Raw genomic sequence first — 25142 nt, forward strand, 5'->3', positions numbered from 1 at the left:
AGAGATCTTTGGGTGATGGATGATGATGGTGAACTGCCTTCAAGTCGATTCCAACTTATGTCGATCCTAACTTCAAATTCCCGCTCATGTCTCCTGGGTGTCAAGGGCCAGCTAAAGATCACCCCCACAGTGAGTGGCTCAGGGGTTACGTGTCCTGCCACCTGTGCAGCTGTGGGCAAGCTGCATAGTCCCAAGGAGCCCAGCTGCCCCCCAGCTGGCAGTTGCAGACAAGAAAAGGGCTGGCTTGTGCAGCTGTGGCAAGCTGAGCAGGACTAGCCAGCTGGGGAGGACTAGCCTCAGAGGGAGGCAATGGTAAATACCCTCTGAATACTGCTTACCATGTAAACCCTATTCATATGGTAGCCATAAGTCGGGATCGACTTGAAGGCAGTCCATTTCCATTTATAAATAGCTTAATGAAAATGTTTATCAAGCGTGCAGAAGTTGTGAAAAAGGCGTATTGTGCTAGAGATTATTAAGAAAGGGGAAACCAGAATGTTCAGGAGGCTGGAGCACCTTCCCCATAAGGAATTACTAGAATGTTTGACACTCTTTAGTTTAGAAAAAAGGTTACTATGGGAGAGGAGGCATGACAGAGATTTATGGTGGAACAGAGAAGCTGGATAAAGAGAATATTTTATCCCACTCTTAGTACTAGAATTTGATTTATCACACAAAACTAATTGGCAGGAAGATTATGACAGACTAGAGGAGGTACTGCATATGGCACAAAGTGTATGAAATTTGCTGCCACAAGATGTGGCTGTGGCTACTTGCTTAGATGGCTTCAAAAAGATATTACACAAATGTATGGAGGCTGCAGCTGCCAAGGCTATGGTGGCTTGCAGGTTCAGGGGCACTATTCTGCTGGTACTAGCTTCTCAGGAGTTAACAAAGGGAAAGAGATGTTACCTTCATGTCCTGCTTGTGAACTTCCCAGAGGCATCCAATTGGCTACTGTAGGAAACACAATACTAGCCCAGATGGGTGTTTGGTCTGATCCAGCAGGGATCTGCTCTTATTCCAATTCTCACTCCTAATCTTGTTATTCTATTCCTACGCCTGTCTGAAGACACCAGCAAGAAACAGAGCTTCAGTTCTAAATTGTACGATAGACATACACTGTAACTAGTCTGAAGCAATTTACATGTTTACACTTATAACTAAAGCTGTGAAATGAAGCATCCCAGGAATGAATGGTACAGTATTCCATTTAGTGAGGTTTACTTTTCCATAGATTTAACAGGGAGGAATGTGTTAATTTAAACCCAAATAAGTCTCGTATCTATCTTAAAACACAATTACTTATGTGGCCCATATCTCAATAGTATACCAATGTACCAAGAGGATGACGCTTAACTGGGCAAATCCCCAAATTGTTCGCTTTCACAAAGGAATCTGTTTGTTCCTCATGACTTTGCATTTTCAATTCAGATCGGCTGCACAAGGTTTCAATGAAACATTTGTAATCACCTTCCCTCGCCCTTTTGTAATAAAGCATATTGTGCATGATCCGTAATACCGGCGTCTAAGGCAACCATCACCCCTGCAACTTGAATCCAGTGTTCCTTTCCCCCCGGTATTATGTCTCAGTCTGACACATTTCCCAAGACCCATGAAGATCTCTGCAGCACACATTGCCTTGATTCTCACCCACCCATCACCACAGGCAACACTACAATCGTCTACCATCACCAAAACGACTTTTAACGAACACAACGCCGTGAATCGGCTAAAATGCAAAGTCATGCTGGCGCTGCTATCCGCCAGCAGGGAGGGCAACAGGGAAGGAGGCGCCAACCGACAAGTTCTTCGCCTTCGGGATTGTTTTCTCGCGAGATTTTGGAAGGTATAAAACCAGATGGGGGCAACGCTTGCAGGGCTGGGTGTTTTTGGTTCAAGCTACGACTGATAGAGATTTTTTTCTTTTTAGAAGACTCGTTTACTTTCGTCTCAGGTAAAACATACGGTCCTCTAAATTAGTATATGGGAAAGGTTAGGTCTGGACCCGGGTTTGATTGCACGCTGAGGCGGATTCTATTAGTTTTCTGTAGTATAAGCCTTTTCTTACAACGGGAGATATGCACTTATAACGTTCCACTTCGTAGTGTTTGAGGTTTACTGTTTGCGTGTCTAAAAGTGTGTAGGATGCTTTTTAATGGAAAAAGTGTGCGTGTGTGTGTATAGTTTAACTGTACTCTCTTTTGGTACGGTACATGATATGTCCGGCAACTGTAGGGAGGGCTGAGCAGCGTTCAATTTCCTGGTTTGTTAGAACTGATTTACCTTTTGGAGTCCTGAAGGATTTTGTCTAGGTTGCTGGGTGGATGCGGAGGCAAGATCCGGTTAACAACGCCAAAGTTCGTAAGTGCAGCCTGCAGGGTGGCGAGAAGATGAGCGCGATCAACGCTGACTTATTAAGCTAAATTGCACTTCAAAGGGCTTTGCAGTTCTTACATGTAGCCTGTGGTGAGGTTGGTTTGCTGCCGACTTCCTCCGCTGGAAGTTTCAATGGGCTATTAAATTTGGTTGAGCGTTCAGCTACAAATTTATCTTTGTAGTGAAAAGATTGGATGTTTTGGCACAAAATAGAGAATTTAGTGTTGGATTGCTGATGCCTTTGGAATTTTGGGGATATTTATGGGTGTTCTACGCGTGACGGCAATTTTGAGTTAATTATGGGGCAAGATCGAGGTTGTAGACCTCGCCTTACCTACAAGAGTGCTACTGAACAGTGGAATTTAGCGAATAGACGTGTCGCACGCTGTAAGGGAGGGTCGAGATAGGCAAAGGGGAGTGACAAATGGGTTTCCTCTTTGAGGTTTCAATTTCATACAATCGCGTAATGGAAACACTAATTCTAACTGCTTAAAGTAACGGCGCTGATTTTAGACAGTTCTTAACTTTATTTTTAGCATAATGGGGCCAAAGATGACTGTAGGAGGTGTATACCTGGAACACCTGAAATACTGCATAGACCTTACCTTGTTAATTTCAAGGTTGCTTTTAAAATAGACCTAGAACCAAGCTGCATGGGGAACTAAATCCACTTAAATGTTCTATGTGGGGTGGGGATTGCATGAAGTATTAAGAACCCCATTCATTTTTGCCCAACCTCCTGTGGGGCCCCATAGTAGTAGTGAGTCTGGCTCATCTTCACACACTCACATACATACATTTTCACACTGGCACATAGGTAGACAGACCCTCCTCTGGTGATCCATGCAGATCAGCTGTGGGTGGGTCATTGCTCCATAGTTGGCCATCAGTTTGAGCACAGCAAGGGACAGCTTTGCACTGCCCACCCCAGTGATGTGTCTACTTTAATTTTTTATTTTTTGCCACTGCTGCCCAAATTGGGGGGGGGAGAAAAATTGCTTTCGGGGCTGGGTTAGGCCCCCAAACTGGGGGCTAGCCATTGTTCTATATAACGTTGTTAAATTTGGTGTTCCATTGGTTATTATAGCTCATGCCTTGGAGTATCTCTTGCAATAAAAAATGATGCTTTTGCCCTTGGCTGAACTCTTTTCAGTATCACTAGTATAGTTTGCTTGGAGGTAGGGGTGCGTGTACATGCTTCTAAGCTTCCTCTACTCTGATGAGACAACAGGGGAAGTATATCTAGCAAGCACTTCTCAGTGGTAGGTATCAACCCTTGGGTCTTCTCAGATCTTAAAAGCCATGCTAAGGCAGTGTGATGCCCAGCTACAGTCAGAGCGAACAAATAAGACTCTGTTGATTCAGAGATCTAAGAATGTATGGCTATATAAGCTTGGTCAAAGTGCATGCTTTTATCAGGAATATTACTGTGTATAGTAGTACTTGGCTTTGCTTGTAAGGATCTAATGCAGACCTTTGGAGAGGAGGGTCACTGGGTGGGGCCATTGTCCTTTGCAATCAAACAAGGGCAAGGCACAGGTGGGTATGGCTTGCCTAGAATGGCCTTGTGGGCCAGAAGCTCCCGGCCATTGCAATAAATCCTGCATAGATAATGGAGCTTTCTTTCTTTTGTACAGCCAGGAAATCTGTATTAATATAACTCGGTAGATGCTGCTTAAAGCATACGGATCACTTAACATCTGCTTCCTGTGCCTTTTGGGTTTTTAAGAAGTACTTTACTATACAAATAGGGAAGATTCTCTTCATTTTGGTCTAAATAAAAATGTAAATGTACTGCCTTCAAGTTGATTCCAACTTGTGGCGACCCTATGAATAGGGTTTTCATGAGGCTGAGAGGCAGTGACTGGAGGTCACCCAGTGAGCTTCAGAATAGCTATGTGAGGATTCGAACCCTTGTGCAGGCAATTGAGACAATGTCTTTCTACAGTAGCTAATTGATTTCTGATTTTAATTTTTATGTGATTTTATTCTATCTTTATATATGTTGTAATCAGCTTCAGGGGTTTTTGCTCTTATTTTTTTTAATGAATAGCTGTATATAAATATTTTTGTAAATGTAAACCTCTTTGTAGGGCCTGCCTGCAAATAGCATATAAGTGCCATAAATAATTATCTTGGCAAGTTTGCAGTAGCTCTCGTCAATCCAATGCACATTCTAAATGGTATTTTAAATGTATATTAAATTTTTGCTAATCAGTTTTCCCTTTGGGGTGGGTCAACAGAGGCTAACAAGTTAAAACTTTCTCCACTTCTTGTCAGGATGTCATCAGGAAATGCTTTCATTGGGAAACCAGCCCCAGACTTTCAGGCTACAGCTGTAATGCCTGATGGGCAATTTAAAGATATTAAACTCTCTAACTATAGAGGTAAGTCCAATAATGATTTACAAGCATGTCCTACTCTATCCATGCAAAAGATCGTTATTAACAATTGCAGTGATATTAATACGCATTCCATTTCGCTAATGGGAATAAACAAAAGCTGCAGGTGTGTTCTAGGGTAGAAGAACAAAGGTTTATTGGGAATAAATAAGGTTTTCACTTTGGATAGATCGGATATAACCAATTTATAAAACATCAGGAGTCTGCCACATGCTTTGGCACCCATTGCAGTGGAAGTTCATTAGGGAAGGAACATGCAGCGTGCCCTTGCCTCACAACCAGTTCACAACCCAATGATCTCATTCTCTTTGTGTCTGGTCTTGTCTCTTGTATATACTTACATGTGTCATCCATTCCCTCCAAGCTATTGTGGATGACTGTGGGGGTGGGGTGAGTGTGCTTTATTAGCTGCCTCTGGTACAGCCTTCTCCTTCCTTCTCCTTGATGTTTCCAGCATCAAACATATCTTATCAATTCACACATCAGTGTGTTAGCAACTTTAGTGGGCTGATCTAGGAGGAAATCACAGGGCCAAAAAATTAGGTGACAAGGTACTCCTCCTTGTTCATCCTACTGAAGCTGGCAAACAAGCTACATCTGTAAGGTGTGGTCTGAGCACTTAGACACTACCTCAGAAAATAATGAGGGGAATAAAGATTTTCTGGGTATTGTGAAAGGAGAGGAGCTATTAAGTCACTGATCAGCCCATTGACTCCATCTAGCTCAGTACATTCTCCATCAGTGGAATAACCAAAGTAATTGAAGATTTATTTTATCAGATTTATATCTCACCTTTCCACATTGAATGAAAAGTGTTCAATGTGGCTAGTGCTGTAAATCCAGGCACAATTTAAAAACAGCCAAAAGTCACTTTAAAATAAAAAAGCTGGAAAATGTAAATGCAGACAGAATACCAGATTTATTTATTTATTTATTTTTAAAAAAGGCCTGTCAGAATGAAAATGCCTTGAGGAGGTAATGGAAAGAGAAACCAGAAGAATTTCCTTGGCCAAGGAGTTGTATAGGCACGGAGAAGCCCTTTGTGCATTCCTGCCAGATGCCCCCAAAAGTCTCTTCAGCTGAATTGTGTGGGTGGGTAGGATCATACAAGGAGAAGATGGTCCTTTAGCTTATCCAGGCCCTAAAGCATTCAGGGCTTTAAGCTGAAAACAGTCACCTTGAATTGGGCCTGTAAATGGATGGACGATAGTGCAGCTGCAGCAGCAAGAGAGTAATACACCCCTATTGTGCCCAGAATTGGCTTTTTTGTGGGTGCTTAGGTCCATATGCTTGCAAGGATGGATGCTACTATTACATGCCGGCATAACAATTGCTCATGGAGTGCCCAAATCCATTTGCTACTGACATTTGGAAGAACCTGTTCTAGCACGTCTGTGGGCCTTGTATATGTCACTTCTGCCAGCTTGGAAGAAAGTAGTTACGGCATTTATTTGCAGCAGTTCTTTCGCATTTTTGAACATCAAGGAAAAGAGTATGGGAACAGGAAGTCACAGAGCCATTATTTTGGGAATCAGGAATTTGTGGCTTTGGAATTCCATTGAAATCACTTTTAATTTGACTGCTCTGGGAATATCTTCATGCAAGAGATTAACTTGTTAACTTCTTCCCTAGGGAAATATATTGTGTTCTTCTTCTATCCACTTGACTTCACCTTTGTCTGTCCAACTGAGATCATTGCATTCAGTGACAGGTCTGATGAGTTTACGAAAATCAACTGTGAAGTGATTGGTGCTTCTGTTGACTCTCATTTCTGCCATCTTGCCTGGTAAGAATTTTTGGGCTTCAGCCATCTTTTTCTCTGAGGGCTTCCCACACTAAGAGGTATAAGCCTGTTATATAGGGTGGAATGAGCTGCTACTAACAAGTGAGTATCAGCAGCTCTTGCCTTATTCCTATCCCTGCCTATACTGAGGGAGAAACACTGTGCTGCTCACAAAACAATTTGTGTTACAAAGGAGATTGTTAAGAGTTGTGCGTCTCTTTCATAATTCTGTTCTGATCCAATCCTGGAGGCTTTTAAGTAAAGTCATGTTGAGTTCCTCAAGTTCAGTAGGGCCCCGCTTCCCGGCGTTCCGCTAATGCGGCGGCTTTCCTCCCCTCTTTAAAAGCCAATTTTGCCGCTTTTGCGTCATTTTCATGCGACACTGCCCATTAAAGTCAATGGGGTTTCGCTTTATGGCGGGGGTCTGGAACAGAACCCCCTGTATAAGTGGGGCCCTACTGTAGTTTAAGTTGTAACCTTAGACCCTGATGAAACATTTCACTCATGGTCTTGTCTCATTATTGATGTGGTAATGAAGGTAAGTAAGAAACATGTGGGCTTATGTCATTCCCTTTGGGAATATTACAAGAGTAGTGTGGGACTGGACCACTGGGAGGCTGTTCCCACACACTCCAGTGACATGGATTTGGTAAGCTATTAAAGAAATTCCAAAGTAGTACCTGAAACTAGACAGGCAGTCTTGGATCATTGCCTCTACTGCAGTTACAAAGGTCACTAAATAGCATCTGTATAACTACTGATTTCAGGACCTATCTTGTCTTCTTTATGTGCTGTGCTTCAGTTTAATCTGTAAGTGTACCAGAAGACAAGAATACTTCTTGAAATACCTGAAATACTAGTCTGCTTTATAAAATCCCATGCTGCTTCTTGTTTACAGGATTAACACACCTAAAAAACAGGGTGGATTAGGCTGTATGCGCATTCCCTTGGTGTCTGACACAAACCGTGCCATTGCTAAAGAGTATGGTGTACTAAAAGAAGATGAAGGCATTTCTTACAGGTAAAGTTATAGGTACAGCCTCCTAGTGCTTTGTGTTGTACAAAGAAGTCGGAAGATGAAAAGCTAACCTGGCAGGAGAAGCCCGCAGAAAATAATAAGGAATACAAGTTTTGAGTCAACATGCTCTTCACTTGTCATGTTTAACCAGTTTACTCTACTATATTAGGGGATGGGTTCATGCATGTCCTTTTCACTGGGGAGAGTAATGAGACTGTATGAATATGCACAAACTGTGTCTAGCATCTTCCCAAACCCGCTATCAGTACCTAGGTTGAAAGAGAGCACCAACTGGAACTTCAACTCTGATCTTTAGGATAATGCTAGTGACTTAATCTGTTGTATTGGAAGTCTTGAACATTCGAATCGGAAGAGTCTCAGGAAAGGGCAAGAGGTCATATGTAGGAAGTTTTACCATGTTCCTTCACAAAATGGTCTATATAGTTTTTTTCTAGTTGGAACTGCAAATGACTCTTTATATAGTTTTATTTAAATTTATTTTGGGATAGGAGTTCTACCAGATCTTAAGATTGGTATTGGTGTTTTCAGAAGAACTAAAGTGGTTATATAGTACTTGATATTGATCACTAGCTTGTAGTTTTGTAGCTGTGTATTCTGCCAGCATGATTTATGTGGTTTTTTTGTGTGACATATTCTCTCTTCAGGGGCCTCTTTATCATTGATGATAAGGGGATCTTGCGTCAGATCACAATCAATGATCTCCCTGTTGGCCGCTCAGTTGATGAAACACTCCGACTGGTTCAGGCATTTCAGTTTACTGACAAACATGGAGAAGGTAAGACTGTCAGTTTAGGTAAGACAAGCAAGAAATGGAGCAACATTCTCTAGGGACAAAAAGGATTTGGTTAACAATTGCTGGTGTATCATCTTGTCAACAAAACAGGATATTATGTTTTAAAAGCCATTAATGTGAAAATTTAGGACTGTACTCTGAAATGGCGCCTCCAATTACTGGGTAGCATCTCTCTGTCAACCTGAGTTGCTAAGAAATGTCCAGGACTATGTACATAGATATAATCTGTATTTTCAGTAGTTCCTAGCTACAAAATCAAACAGCATTGTGTGTTGGTGGAGGGGCAGAGCTTCTTCAGCCAGGAAGCTGGGTCAGAGGTGGAGCAAGTTTAGTCCTGTTACAGCAGGGGCAGCAGACCTGTTGCCCTCCAGATGTTGCTGGACTGCAACTTGCATCGTCTCTAGCTATTGGTCATATTGGCTAAAGCTGTTGGGACTTGCCCTCCAGATGTTGTTGGATTCCAACATGTTGGCTACCCCTGCCATACAGAAAGTATCCTGGAGTATACATATTCACATTCTTCCAAATAAGGGAGTAGTTGCCATTCATTTCCATGGGAGAAAATAGCAAGTGTTGCATGTGGGGGCTGCTGTGCTGAGGAAAGCCTAGGCACCTCCGTATTGTTTGCTTGTCCTTTCTGGGAAGTGGGGGGGGCACGAGTCCTTGTTGAGCCTTGTGGCTTTATACAGAGTGCTCCCTCAAGACTTTCTGCAATACGAATCATTTTCTATTTTTTCACTTCCTTCCTCCTATCAAATCATGTCAGTTATAATTGTATATTGGTATTCCAACATGCTGCCATCATATTGTGATGTTCCTGGGGTCCCCTACAAAGGCCTATTCCCAGGTGGTTATTAAGATCAGCCCTTGCTGTTTCATAGTCCAGACGTCCCTTAAAATACCTGCTGCCACCACTTACTGACTTAGAGAGAGCTATAGGATTCTTCCTTTAGATTCTTAATGAGTGAGATAAACTTAATTTGGATTTTCCCCTTATCAGAACAGAACATTAAAATATAAAAATGTATTTACATAAGGAATATCACATCCAGAACTAGCCACTGTATACAAACTATCCTAACTTTCATAATGGCTATCCTCTCTTTTACATATGGTTACATTTTTCTCTCTCATCTCATTCCCTTCACTGTGTGTCTTGCCACTGTTTCCTTTTAGCCATAATTTTCTAACCAACGCTTTCTATTGGACGTTTACTCTTAACTCAGCTAACCTCCCTACTGTCAATCATTATTTTATTCTTCTGTTGCAGTCCAACATTTGACTAATATTGTATATTCCTAAACTCGTAAATCACATTTCAGCTTTCCCAAGAGGTACATATATTCCAGCCAATCTGTGATTTAATCTCAAATGTACTGCAACAAAAGCACATCATACACAAAATGATGAAGATGTTGAGCTCTGTCACATACAAAAATTCTCTTGAAATTGTTCCATCTCATGCTTTTCACTCTTCTGTAAATAGCTCTAGAAATAACAAGTGACTCCAACACCATCTGAAAGAGTGCATCTCAAGATCTGATTGATACGCAAAATTTTGGATTTACATGCAATTCAAGATGCAAAATGGCCAAAATAACTGTTTTTGTTTTTAAAAATGATTTTTTTATTTTATTTATATCCCGCCCTTCCTCCCAGCAGGAGCTAAGGGCGGCATAGTGTTTGAATGCTATTTTCTTCATAGAATTTTAAATACTACATTTCTGAGCCAGATTGGCTATTCAAAACAGTGGATATGCCTAGCTCTCAAGGTCTTCCCTTTCCCATTGATGCAACAATATCAGTAGCATTGATAACTTTCACCATCATCCCCCTGGCAAGAAACCAGGGCTATGTAGGAAGTGGAATAGAAGGCCTCCACCCAGCTATGGCTGCAGCAGTGTTAGAGTTGAGCTTGGACACCTGATGGAAGTGAGAATGGGGCTGAAAGCCTTAGTTTAGAAAAAAGGTTTCCCTTCTGTTATAGTAGGGCAGGGGTGGCCAAACTTGCTTAACATAATAGCCACATACGATAAACTTCAGATGTTTGAGAGCTGCAAGACATGAACAAATATTACACACACGTTTTGATTGAATGATTATTGTTTTAACTATAGTATATTCATATTTAATATGGTAATGAACTATGGAAACATCTAAGAAAAATATGCAAATTTGCATTTCATTAACATAAAATGAGACCGCCAAAAATAAAAATAAAAGGGGTAAAAACAGATATTATAATGATATTTATTTGTCTTAGTAAATATCTGGTAAAACATGGAGGAAAATATGTAAACCAATAAAATTAGAGATATTTTAATCAGATACCACCTTACAAAATTATAGTCTTATCATAATATTTTTATGACACAAACAGACATTGCTACAATTATCAGGCTATTTACTGCTAGTAGAGGTCTTATGAGTCTCCATCTTGGCTGTGAGTCATTGAAAATCCACTGATACATTGTCAAGGATGTACGAATTAGCTCCGTCAGGTGTTGATTTCATTACGGAGTACAGTGATTCACAGCAGTATGTTGTGCTGAAAATTGAGATGAGTCGCACACTGGTTTTCTTCAGTTCAGGATATTTCATTTCTAGAACTCAATTGTAGACTGGGATTTATGGATCATCTTTAGACCCAGGTCTAAATGAATGGATTTACAAGAAAGGCGAAGCAGGGTTTCAGCTTCTGCAAGTCCTCAAACCTGTCTAGGAAATTATCAAGCAGTCCTTGTAATTTATCTTTGTATTCTTCCAGTTTGTGGTCTTTTATTTCAATATCGGGGAATGTATTTACTCTCCTTTTGAGACTGGGAAAGTAACTGAAGTTTCTTGACAATATGTCTCTATGAAAAACTCTTATTTTATTCTGAAAGCTGAAAGAGCCGCATGTGGCTCACGAGCCACGGTTTGGCCACCCCTGTAGTAGGGCCTGGCTTTCTTCCTTTCCACAAAAGTTAGCCTAAGCATGTGTAATGACACAAGCTGGACTGAAGAAAGTATTGTGCCTCCTTCACTTCTGTCTCAAGTCAGGGAAGGAGAACTCTTCCAAAAAAGTGGTGTCCTTCCTATCAGTGGCTATAGTTACCTGCACTTCTGATCTACAGATAGTTGATAATCCGAAGACCCTACAACTCAGTCACATAGTTAGAAGAAGCCCCTCTGTGCTAGAAGTGGGTGAGGTGGAATGGTTGGTGTTCAGGAACCTCAGTGTATTCCTTTTACTATCTCTATTCCATTTGTACTTGCCTCTTGATCATTGGCCCTTACTAAAGTTTATTTATTAAATGTATATCCCACCCTTCCTCCCAGAAGGAGCCCAGGGCAGCACCTTTTTTTGTACCATTCTTCACGCCATTGCTTTTCTTACATCAGCTTATTCAGTTTCTTTAGTCAGCCTTCCACTTCACTCTTTTCCTCCTCCCCATTCTTTCATACTACTTCTCCCCTCTTTGGAAGCGATCCTGGCACACAGACTGGTATGCTGTGATAACACTGGGCCATCTAGTTGTTCTAAAGCATCCCAGTTGTGGTTAAATAGATAAACTTGTACTGATTCAAGTCACCTTGTAGAAAGTCCAGCAACATTTTTAGCATGCTCTTTTCAGCCTGTACTCCTGCATAACTAAAAGGTAACATTATTATCTCTTCAGTGTGTCCTGCTGGCTGGCATCCTGGGAAAGACACAATCAAGCCTGATGTTCAGAAGAGTAGAGAGTACTTCTCCAAGCAGAAATAAATATGCTGTTTGTGTGATTTTTGTACTGTAACCTGTGTAAGCACAAAAGCAAAACCATCTTTGTCACTCTCTTTATTTTTAAGAGTAGTAATATTGTGATGTCAACTAACTGGTTTATAGCTGCAGTCAGAAGCCATTTATTCTGGATCAGTCCAATTGACTTTACTAGGACAACTGCGGAATAAATGGATTATGGATTGATATAGTGGTCAGTACTTATAGCTATTGTTATATGTCATATTGATCTGAAACAAGACAGAACTTGCTCCTTGTGCTCGCGTGAATAAGAAGGACCAATACCATGTACACTATTGGCTCAGTGATGCATGTAGAATAGTTGTTTTTCTGTGTTTTGAATATCATTAAACTTGTGGAGAAAAATGGGAGTAGCGTGTGCCCAGTTCACTGGGTCTTATCAAAATGGCAGGAACATGTAACGGTTATTCTGAAGTGGCACTATTTGTCAGAAAGCTTAAATCTCTGTAGTCCTTCTTGTGTTGCAAGCCATAGAGCAGAATGGTATTTCCAAATTGCATATGATGGGATATGCAAATGAATATCAATATGTGTGTAAAATAGTAAGCTTTACATCCCCTGCTGCCTAGACCTGGTTAATCCTGTTGATTAACTCTTTTAGCCATATAGCAGATGTTGCAGCCTTCAAGCCAACAACTTGTGCAATATAGACCTGAACTGTTGGCAACCTGCTGATCTCAGTCCTTTGCATAGTCCTCATTACCCTCCTTATTGGTGTTAATTCTGATTCTTCCCTCCCTCAACATTTTGTGCAGTAAAAGGCTAAAGTGACTGGAATATGCACGCATTTATTTTCTATTTATAAACAGCCTCTCAGCCTCAGAGGAAGGCGATGGTAAACCACCTCTGAATGCCACTTACCATGAAAACCCTATTCATAAGGTTGCCGTAAGTCGGCATCGACTTGAAGGCAGTCCATTTCCATTTCCAAGATCATAACAGTGAATACAATCATCAAAATATAAAATTATAAAATATAGAATAAATGGCCAATAAATAGAACTAATGATCCAAAAATGGTTTGCAAAACAAACCTTTTCAGTAGGTGACAAAATATAAAAATAGCAGGTGCCTGCCTGATTTCCAATAGGAATTAGTGTTCTGAACTACTGGTGCCACTACACTAAAAACCTTAGTCTGCATAGAAACTAAACTTGCGCGATTAATTGTGGGACTCTTGGGAGTGCTTTTCAGTGGCAGTGATCTGGCCAGTTTTTTTAATAACTATTTAGCATTAAGGAAATACACATAAAGAATAAAAAATAACCAAAAATCACAAACACAAGGCATAAGTGGGTCATTAAGAAAAAAGGAAATAGAAACAAAAAGTGAGAGGTAAAAAATCCAGTAACCCCTGAACACAAGGTAAAAACGAACAAACATGATGACCTCTGTAAATATCTCCGTACAAGGTCTTGATTAGCAGGAATTATGTTTTGCTGAGGATGATCAGAAATGTAAGTTACAAGGTCCACCATGTAGCAGCAAACTCCTGTGGTTGTGCATCTCCTCATAGCACCTTAAGGTGATGTGCAAGTTTGTCTGGAAGGGTGATGTGCAGTACCTTTTGAAACCAGTTATTCATGGTAGTAGTAGTGCCATCGTTCCAGCTCTGAGCTACCGCAAGCCTTGCAGCTACTAGCAAATCGCTAAAGTTTTTAAGATAATAATAGAATTGACACGACTGTAATGGGCAACTGGTCCTTCAGGTAAGCTGCTCCTAGACCATTTTGGGCCTTAGTACATAATTACTTTATCTTTGCTTGGTAATGTACTGGCAGCTAGTGCAGAGCTTTTGGCACTGGTGTAATATGCTGAAACAGCTGCTTTGACTAAAAGCCAAGCTGCAGCATTCTGTACTAGCCATCATTTCTGACCCAATTTCAAGGGTAGCCCCACGTAGCACACTGCAGTAGTCCAGTCTAGGGATTACCAGTACCATCACAACTGCCTGAGCTATCCCTGTCCAGGTGAAGCTGAAGCTGGTGTACCACCTAAAGGTGGGGGGGGGGAATAACTGGCACGGATGACTCTCCAGTGACAGATCTAAGACTGCTAAGTTGTGTACCTGTTCCTTTCAGAAGAGTGCAATCTCATTAAGGAAAAACAACCTGCCAGTTTTTCTAAATCGTGGAACCACTAAGAGCTTCTGTCTTAGCAGGTATTCAGCTTATTGGCCCTCATCCACCTCTTTCACAATTTGACATTTGTCCAGGACTTGCAAAGCTTCACCTACTCCAAATCTAATGACTGCTGCCAGTGGCTTCAAGTAGATGTTAAAAAGCGCAAAAAATGCAAATAATTGTTACAGCAAACTAAGAGATCCTCCGTGGTGCAGAGTGGTAAGCAGCGGTAACGCTCACGGCCGGAGTTCGATTCCAACGGAAGGAGGAAGTCGAATCTCCGGTAAAAGGGGTCGAGGTCCACTCAGCCTTCTATCCATCCGTGGTTGGTAAAATGAGTACCTGGCATATGCTGGGGTGGGGGTAAAGAAAGGCCAGGGATGGAACTGGCAATCCCACCCCATATATACGGTCTGCCTTGTAAACGTCGCAAGATGTCACCCTAAGAGTCGTAAACAACTCGCACTATAAGTGCAGGGACACCTTTACCTTTTTACAGCAAATTAAACGAGAACTATCATTAGACGCTAAAGTGATGAAACAGGTTATTGTACTTTGGACACATAATGAGAAGACATGATTCACTAGAAATGACAATAATGCTGGGAAAAACAGAAGTAGAGAAAGAGGAAAACCAAACAAGAAATTGATTCCATAAAGGAAGCCACAGACCTGAACTTACAAGATCTGAACAGGGTGGTTTATAATGGATGGTACTGGAGGTCACTGATTCATAGAGTCACCATAAGTCGTTACAGACTTGAAGGCACATAGCAAAATCCTCTGTGAACTGGGCCCAGTTGCTTCTCAGAAATAAAGGTGTAAAGATATGATAGATGGGTGGCTGCTATACCTGTACAAGCACTAGAATATGGAAAGCAGCTAAAAGTGCTTGGTATGCTAGACATTCCACTTCATTATCCTCCCCCCCCCCAACCATAAGCAAGTAGCCTCAGGCACTCTAGTATCTGTTCTAATATTGTCCCAAAATTCCCAAGGGCTCTGCTGGCTCTGAATCCAACTGTAAATGTGGCAGGTATTTAAATCAGAATTCAAGCAAGAATAAAATATACTGGCTCACTTTTCCTTAACAAGGGTGGGAGACAAGGTTTTGGAACAGCGAGTAGAAGAATTAGATTTGACTGGATGTCAAGAATACAGAAATTCATCAAATGTAAATTGCTAGTGCCACTATTTAATTTTGAAAATAACGTCAGGTTAGAAACCTACAATGTAGTGTGTTTCCTGAGGAAGGGGGAACAGAATGTACCTTTTTTTTAAGGTCTGTAACAGCTAGATCCTCCGTGGCACAGAATGGCAAGCGGCGGTAACGCAGCCAAAGCTCTGCTCACGGCCGGAGTTTGATTCCAATGGAAGGAGGAAGTCGAATCTCTGGTAAAAGGGGTCGAGGTCCACTCAGCCTTCCATCCATCCGTGGTCAGTAAAATGAGTACCCGGCATATGCTGGAGGTAAAGAAAGGCCGGGGAAGGAACTGGCAATCCCACCCCATATATACGGTCTGCCTAGTAAACGTTGCAAGACGTCACCCTAAGAGTCGGAAATGACTCGCACTATAAGTGCAGGGACACCTTTACCTTTTAACAACTAGGATTATTTATTTATTTATTACATTTCTACCCCACCTTTCACCATGGAACCCAAAGCGGCATACATGTTCCCAGGCGATCTTCTATCCAGGAACTGACCAGACACAAACCTGCTTAGCTTCAGCAAGGTGGTGGCCTTGTGTGCCTTCAGACTGCTGTGCTTACTGACTGACCCCACAGTGTGGCACTGCCACCTAACATTAGGAAATATCCCTATGAGGCACTAATGGCAAGATTCAAAGGACTTTACTTTCTAACATTAAGACTTCTCAGCTGAAGGCCAAACTAGATGATATGTAGTAGCGGAATGATTAGATCTGGAACTTTTTTTCTTAAAAGCAAATACAAGGAGGGATTTGAATTAGAACAGCTGTAGTGTTATATGAGGACTTCTAAAAAAAACCTTTTCTTCTCACTCCAGTGTTTTTGTTTTCTTAATTGAAGCTGCTATTTGCCTTGTGCAGGCATGTATGTATACATTTCCTAGTGGAGAAAAATTAGTGCTGGAGTGGAGAAAGGGTTAAGTAGCCTCTACTAAAGCTTTGCTTCAATGTGGAGATGTCCCAGCAGCTACATTTGCCTTGGCCTTTGACACCCGATACTTTTTTAAGACCCATGCTGTTCTTGTGACTGTAATTTTAATACTGTACTGTATTTTTAAATTTGGGCGATGGGTTAAAAGCGCTACAGTAACCAAAGGGCAAGGAAGTTGCTGTCCTCCTAGAGAGGCATCTTCAGTTTAATCTGGAATCTGAGATTTGATGTCCACCCACTTGTACAACTGGATTTCTGGTTTTTCTTCTCCCCCTCCAGCCCCACCACCTCCAATATCTCTTCTGGAGGGTCCCCCAACTCTCTAGGGAGGCATGCAGGGATGAGGAGAGCAAGAAGAAGCCGTGTTAGTCAATTGGACTTTGGCTCACATTACGCTGAATATCTCCAATTATCTTTTTAAATTAAGGCCTTTAAAACTGATTCATTTAATAATCATACACACAGTATACATTTACGTATAGCTATTAGAAAGTAAGGCATATTTAATAAAAGACTACCAATTTTCTGAAAAATTACTTTGATATTAATCCTTATATAATGTGTTAAATTGGCTAGAGCAAAAATATAACTATTAAAAATGTAACATTGAAAGGTTTAAAACGTAAAACTAGCACTGGCCACAGTACACATTCCACATGATAGTAGTTGGAAGTACAAGTATCAGGAGGGCAGCAAGTTCGGTCTTGTCTCCCATGCTTTTTAACATCTATATGAAGCCGTTAGGTGCGGTCATCCGGAGCTTTGGAGTGCGTTGTCATCAGTACGCTGATGACACGCAGCTCTACTTCTCCTTTTCATCTTCTTCAGGTGAGGGGGTCGATGTGCTGAACCGTTGTCTGGACGCGACAATGGACTGGATGAGAACTAACAAACTGAAACTCAATCCTGATAAGACTGAGATGCTGCTGGTGGATGGTTTCTCTGGTCAGATGGTGGATACATACCCTGTCCTGGACGGGGTTACACTCCCCCTAAAAGATCAGGTTCGTAGTTTGGGAGTCGTTTTAGACTCTTCCCTGTCACTTGAGGCCCATGTAGCCTCGGTGGCACGGAATGCGTTCTACCAACTTCGGTTGGTAGCCCAGCTACGTCCCTATCTGAGTAAGGAGGACCTTACATCAGTGGTTCATGCTCTGGTAACCTCACGTTTGGACTACTGCAACGCGCTCTACGTAAGGCTACCTTTGAAGACGGTTTGGAAGCTACAGCTAGTGCAAAATACGGCGGCCAGACTGCTAACAAGAACTAAGCGGTCTGAGCATATACCGTAACACCTGTTCTGGCTCGCTCGCACTGGCTTCCAATATGCTACCGGGCCAGATTCAAAGTGTTGGTTTTAACCTATAAAGCCTTATACAGCGCGGGACCACTATACCTGCAGGAACGCCTCTCCCGTTACGAACCAGCTCGTACACTACGGTCTACTACGAAGGCCCTCCTCCGGGTCCCGACCCATAGGGAGGCCCGGAGGGTAGTAACAAGATCTAGGGCCTTCTCAGTGGTGGCCCCTGAATTGTGGAATAGTCTCCCCGAGGAGGTACGCCTGGCGCCGACACTATTATCCTTTCGGCGCCAGGTTAAAACCTTTCTCTTCTCTGAGGCATTTTAATTTAAGTTATTTATGTAAATGCTGTAATTTCTATTTTAGATGGTGTATTTTTATATTTGTTATACTGACTTTGTAATTTTATTATTGTATATGTTGCTATGTTTGCCGTCCAGAGAGCTGTTTGCTAGTCGGGCGGGATATAAGCTGAATAAATAAATAATAAATAAGTTGGTGAAGGCTGATTTAGGAATTATGCCACATGGAGGTGAGTAGATACTTCCTTTTTCTTGTAGCATTTGCAACCCTTCCTCACTGTGAATTAAGCCCTCTGAGGGTAAAGACATGTATACATGAAATTACAATACTGAAGTTGGTTCCCAGTTCCTTATTTGCTTGAAAGTTCAAAACGCTAAAAAAGAAGAAAAGTTGACAGCTACAGCAACTTCAAGCCAAACTTAACATGTCTCTGAACCCCAAAATATATGTTGGGGTCCACTATATGATATATCGCTGTGATTGGGGACTTTCCCCATCAGGAATAACAATACATTTATTCAGTCAAAATCATCAGGCTTCTGAAATGGTTATAAATGCATAATGATGTCATAAAATCATAAAAAAATAAGTAACTGGGGGTGCCCACCCCACAATCTGCTCTGGGTCAGGACAACTCATACACCTCCGGAAAGGGGAGGGTGTTCTCTATAAGATGCCAGTGCGTCCCACCTGGTGCAGAGCTTCTGCTGAGCACAGGGTACAGATAAGGGCATCCACGCACAACCAAAATAGACCAAAACATGCAGGAAAAAATAGGTAACTGGGGGTGCCCACCCCACAATCTGCTCTAGGCCAGGACAAATCATATGCCCCAGGAAAGGGGAGGGTGTCCTCTATGATATACAAGTGCGTCCTGCCTGGCCCAGAACTTCTGCTGGGTACAAGGAATGGATGAGGGCATCTACACACAACCAAAATGGACAACAACACTGAGAAAAAAATAAGTAACTGGGAGTGCCCACCCCACATTCGGCTCTGTGCGAGGACGAACCATACACCCGAGGAAAGGGGAGGGTGTTTTCTATGAGGTGCCAGTGCATTCTGCCTGGCCCAGAGATCTTGCTTGTCGCAGGGCACAGATGAGGGCATCTACACACAACCAAAACGGACAAAAAGATGTGGGGGGGGGAAAGTAACTGGAGGTACCCACACAAAAATCTGCTCTGGACCACGACAAATCATACACCCCAGGAAAGGCGATGTTGTCTTCTATGAGATGCCTGTGCTTCCCACCTGGCCCAGAGCTTCTGCTAGGTGCAGGGTATGAATAAGTGCATCTATGCTCAACTAAAATAGACAAAAACATGCATAAAGAAATAAGTAACTGCAGGCACTCGCCACAAAATCTGCTCTGCACCAGGACAAATCATACACCCCAGGAAAGGGGAGGGAGTCCTCTACGAGATGCCAGTGCATCCCACCTGGCCTAGAGCTTCTGCTGCGTGCAGGGCATGGATAAGGGCATCCATGATCACCAAACAGGCAAAAATGTGTAGACAAAAGAAGTAACTGAAGGTCCACACCCCAAAATGTGCTCTGGGCCAGGACAAATTATACACCCCAGGAAAGGGGAGGATGTCTTCTACAAGATGCCACTGCTTCCCACCTGGCCCAGAGGTTCTGTTGGGTGCAGGACACATATAAGGGCATCCATGCACAAGCAAAAGAGACAAAAATCAAAGAAAAAAAATAAGTATCTGGGGGTGTTCAGCACAAAATCTTCTCTGGGCCAAGACAAAACACCCCAGAAAATGATAGGGTGTCTCCTATGATACTCCAGTGGTTACAGCCAGTGCTTATGATCAATGCGGAATTTTTAATGTTATAATTTTTGTATTGGTCTTCTCTGTTACTTACCTTGTTATAGATCAATTATTATTATTTTTAAAAGCCAGTGATGTTGGTGACAGAAGGACCCATGGCAGGGTCAACAAACAATGATTTCTTGAAGAAGATGTAATTTCATAGATGACACACTAAAGTATGCATGGATGGCATCTCATAGAACACACTCTCCCAGATGCATGGAAGTATTTTTTCAGTGCCCCAAATCATCTTTTAGGATGGGCACTCCAGTTTCTTATTTTCTTTCCTCTACATATTCACTATTTTTCTAATACATACATGTCCTTGTCTGTATAATGCATACAAAAGAAGCTTTGAACTGGGTGGGAACTCTCTCCTGCATGCATGGATGTATGACTTCTAGTTCCCAAAGCATGTTTTGGGGTGGGAACCCGCAGTTCCTTATACATGTTCTTATGCACATGTATATTTCTTGTTTCCACAGGAAAATCCATGCCAGGCAGCATGCAGTGGCATCTTGTTGAGGACACTCTCCCCTTTTCTCAGGTGAATGATGTTTCATGTTCCACAGGAGATATTGGAGTGGTCACCCCAAATTACGTATTTTCTTCTACTTACTCTTCATCATTTTAGTTCTGCATAGATGCCCTTATGAGTACTCTGCACCAAGCAGAAACTATGGGCCAGGTGGAAAGTACTGGCATCTTGTAGAGGACACCCTCCCCCTTCCCAGGATGTATGAATTGTTGTGGCCCAGTGCAGATTTTGGAGTGGGCACCCCAGTTTTTGTCTATTTTGGTTGTGCAAATATGCCATTATTTGTGCTGTGCGCCTAGCAGAAGCTCTGGGCCACACCGGAAGCACTGACACCTCGTAGAGGATGCCCTCCCCTTTCTGGGGTGTATGATTTGTGTTGGTCCAGATCAGATTGTGGAGTGGTCACGCCCAGTTACTTATTTTTTTCTGCATCTTTTTGTCCATTTTGGTTGTGCATAGATGCCCTTATCCATGCCCAGCACCCAGCAAAACTCTGGGCCAGGTGGGATGCACTGGCACCTCGTAGAATACATCCTCCCCTTTCCTACGATGTATGGTTTGTCCTGGCGCAGACCAGAATACAGGGTGGGGACCCCCAGTTACTTATTTTTTTCAGTATCTTTTTGTCCATTTTGGTGGTATATAGATGCACTTATCTCTGCCCTGAGCCCAGCAGATGATATGGGCCAGGCAGGAAGTACTGGCATCTCATAGAGGACACCCTCCTCTTTCCTGGGGCGTATGATTTGTCCTGGCCCAGAGCAGATTGTGGGGTGGGCACCCCCAGTTACTTATTTTTTTCTGCGTGTTTTGGTCTATTTTGGTTGTGCGTAAGCCCTGCGCCCAGCAGAAGCTGTGGGCCAGGCGGGAAGCACTGGCAGCTTGTAGAGGACACCCTCTCCTTTCCTGGGGTGTATGATTTGTCCTGGCCCAGAGCAGATTGTGGGGTGGGCATGACAGGGAATTTTGGGTTCTTGGACCAGGGGTCCTTGAAGAAATTGAAGACACAGGCTTGCATCAAAAAGGTAGGCCTTTATTCTTTACACGCGTATGCAGGGGCAGTCTCACCAGAGCAAGTGGTGAAGACTGCAATGTGGCACTGTCTGCATGGATCTTTTATACAGTTCCAGAACAAATAAATTAGCTTTTCCCAATCATGGCTACAACTAAGCATTACATAGAGATGCTGCTGCTTACATTATTATCTAGCCCATTCAGATAATATTAGGTAATTCTAATATCTACTTACAACAGCACATGTACAGGTAATCTTTCATAGTATGCACACCCCTTCTTTGAACCATTGTGCTGTCCGTTTGACTAATTTTATTTATTTATTTATTTCTCATTTGATTTATACCCTGCCCTTCCTCCCAGCAGGAGCCCAGGGTGGCAAACAAAAGCACTAAAAACACTTTAAATCATTAAAATACATTAAAACAAAACAACTTTAAAAACATTTTTTAAAAAAGCTTTAAAAACTTCTTAAATAAAAAGGGTTAAAAAGCATATTGTTTAGGGAAAAAAAGGTTTTTAAAAAACATATTAAAAAGCAATTCCAACACAGATGCAGACTGGGATAGGTCTCAACTTAAAAGGCTTGTTGAAAGAGAAAAGTCTTCAATAGGCGCTCTCCCGATTCAGAGGTTACAGAGAAACAGAGCTGGGTATCGTCAGCATATTGCTGACACCTTGCCCCAAATCTCCTGATGACCGCTCCCAAGGGCTTCATATAGATGTTAAACAGCATGGGGGACAAGATGGTACCCTGCGGCACCCCACAGCACAATTGCCAGGGGTCTGAAAGACAGTCACCCAATGCTATTCTCTGAAAATGGCCCTGGAGGTAGGATCGGAACCACTATAAAACAGCGCCTCCAATACCCATCTCACCAAGTTGGCCCAGAAGGATACCATGGTCAATGGTATCAAAAGCCGCTGAGAGATCAAGTAAGAATAACAGGGTTGCACTCTCCCTGTCCTTCTCCCAATAAAGGTCATCCATCAGGGCAACCAAGGCCAATTCAGTCCTATAACCAGGCCTGAACCCAGATTGGAATGGGTCAAAATAAACCACAACCCTTTCAATCACCCCTAAAAAGGGGGTATTTGCAACCGGGTGGTAGTTGTCACAAACCAATGGGTCTAGGGCGGGCTTTATCAGGAGTGGTCAGATCACTGCCTCTTTCAGGGTGACTGGGACCACTCCCTCCTGCAAAGATGCATTGACCACACCTGGATCCATTCGGTCAGACCCCCTCGGCAAGCTTTAATAAGCCAAGAAAAACGAGGATCAAGGGGACATGTTGCTTGTTGCATCATCATAAGCACCTTCCCCATGTCATCAGGCTGCATCAAATGAAATTGGTCCCAAGAAGTTGTGGCAGACATTGCACTTGACACTTCACTGGGGACTACAGTAGATGTAGAAGGGGCATCAAGATTGCTACAGAGTTGAGCAACTTTACCCTCAAAGTGCCTTGCAAGTAATTAACAGTGGACCTCTGAAGGGTCTAAAACTCCACTTCCTGGAGTTGATGTCAACAGACCTCTCTTGCTTTGAAGGCTTGTTAATATGTTTTTTGTTAATATGTTTTTTAATAATGTTTTAAACCCTTTTTTAAAAGTTTTTTAAAGCTTTTAAAAAATGTTTTTAACATTGTTTTGTTTTGATGTATTTTAAGGTCTGTTTTTATGATGCTTTAAAGTGTTTTTTTTAGCGCTTTTGTTTGCCGCCCTGGGCTCTTGCTGGAAGGAAGGGCAGGATATAAATCAAATAATAAACAAACAAACAAACAAACAAATAAATATGAACAAGCTCCACTGGACAGCTACTTGAGGATGCAATTGAGGCAGAGAAATGGGCCTTCTTCGCTGCCCTCAGTGCCACACAGTTGGCATGGTTATGATGTTTTACTTGTGTCTGATCAGCCTTAGCATGTCTTTCACCACTTGTGCTCTAGCCATTGTCAGATCATGGATGAATGTGATCTTATTGTGTACAGATCTGGCATTAAACAACATCACACACAGCCCAGTGGGCACAGCAAATGAACTACCAGGAACCCGTCAATGGGAAGAGTGGGAGCAAGGAACAAGGCATAGATAGCCTTGCTCTCGTCTTCTATGATAGCCCCATAGCTATACCTCCCTCTACCCATGATAACTGAAATTAGGGTGCCCCTCCTTTCCAAGACTCCTCCTCAACACATTCATGACAAGAGCCCACCAACAAAACCTACCAGAACCAGTTATCCCAGTACACCTCTGAGAGAATTGGGACCCACCAGGCCCACTCAGTATCTTCACACAGAGCACATCTACTCCCCCTATCTCACACCCAGGGCAGGCCAGCCTTCTGCCAGTTGCAGACTGTTGTTTTGAAGGCATTTGGCAACTTTCTCCTATCATTCAGTTCACTGCACATGTGCCTTACACCCTCCCCACTACCAATCTCCTCTAGCTTAGTTTTAAAAAAAAGAAATAGAAGGGGGTAGTGCCCTTGCCCTTGCAACTCCCTAAAGGGATCCCCAAGGGAATATCCCCTTTGGTGACCCCACCGCCAGCAGACCCTTTTATGCCCCCTGACCCAGCCAGGAGCTGATGCAAGAGGCTGCAAGACTGAATGCAGCCTCTCTCTGGATTCAGACGCTGCTGATTCTGAGTTCTGCTACCAAACATCAGGATCAGATGGGGATCAGGATAGCCAATAATAAAAAAGTACCTGTTGTGAAGCAACTAAGGCAGCAGTTGAATGCAGGCTGCAGGAATTTTATTTAGAGCCCATTTTTCTGGAATATAACCAAGAACAAGGGAGAGTTCAAAGACTATGCCTAGATGTCGTCTTTCCAAAAACTACAGATTACTTTATAGCTCTAACACAAGTATGTAAGAGCAGTCAGCACGCACACCATACACAAGGCAATTGATTAATTTGCTTTTAATATTGTATTATTCTTGTAACCTGCCCTGGGACCTTATGGTGAAAGGCGGGTAAGAAATCCAATAAACAGATTAGATAGATAGATGTGCACAAAGGGAAGGCATGTTGCCTATAACTCCCAAATGCAGGTAAACTCCCATCATATACATCAGTGTAGGCAAAGAGAAACACAACCACTTTGTTGACAGCAAGTATGAATACAAGGAAAGGTGAAAGCCCCTTGTCATCATAATGTTGCCAGAACTCCCTCTACTCTTTGTGTTGTTTAATCAAAACTGTTAACTACTAGATTTAATGTCGCGTTCTCTCATGGGCCAGAAACAAGCTTCTGAAGACTCTTTTCAGCCAGGGAGGCTGCCCTCTGTCTCCCTCCAGCCTCTTTGTCAATCCTCTTGTCTTCTGTTTTCTTTTTCTCTTTCTCCTGTTTCTTCTAGATCAATAGTCCTCAGCCTTTTCAGACCAAAGACTCACCATTAGCCCAATCATGTATTCAAGGACCCACTTTTTCATTTTATATTTATACACTGATAATATTGCTGTTCTGATTCACCTTAGGTCAGGCTGTGATCTACCCACAGGTCCCAACTCGTAACCCACCAGCTGAAGACCAATATTCTAGATAATAGCTCTCTTTCATACTCTTCTTTCCTGTGCACTCTGGCTCTCTCCTTCTCACTGCCCCCACTTCACTTCTAGCCTTTGGTTCCTTATCAGTCTTTGCTTCTGGCTTATTCTGTGGCCATCAGGCATATCCTGGTGACACCATTACTAGGTGCTAGCAACT

At 42.4% G+C, this 25142-nt stretch overlaps 1 protein-coding gene across 1 annotated transcript; it reads left to right on the top strand.

The window, feature by feature from the left end:
* Window positions 1-1855: 1855 nt before the first annotated feature.
* On the top strand, window positions 1856-12530 carry PRDX1 (peroxiredoxin 1). Its single transcript, XM_061632761.1, has 6 exons — window positions 1856-1957; window positions 4660-4766; window positions 6414-6567; window positions 7463-7585; window positions 8248-8378; window positions 12059-12530. The coding sequence occupies exons 2-6, from the start codon at window positions 4661-4663 to the stop codon at window positions 12142-12144; spliced, it is 600 nt and encodes a 199-aa protein (XP_061488745.1). The 5' UTR covers window positions 1856-1957; window position 4660; the 3' UTR covers window positions 12145-12530.
* Window positions 12531-25142: the final 12612 nt, after the last annotated feature.

This window comes from Rhineura floridana, chromosome 6 (genome assembly GCF_030035675.1).
Source record: "Rhineura floridana isolate rRhiFlo1 chromosome 6, rRhiFlo1.hap2, whole genome shotgun sequence".
Classification (NCBI taxonomy): Eukaryota; Metazoa; Chordata; class Lepidosauria; order Squamata; family Rhineuridae; genus Rhineura; species Rhineura floridana.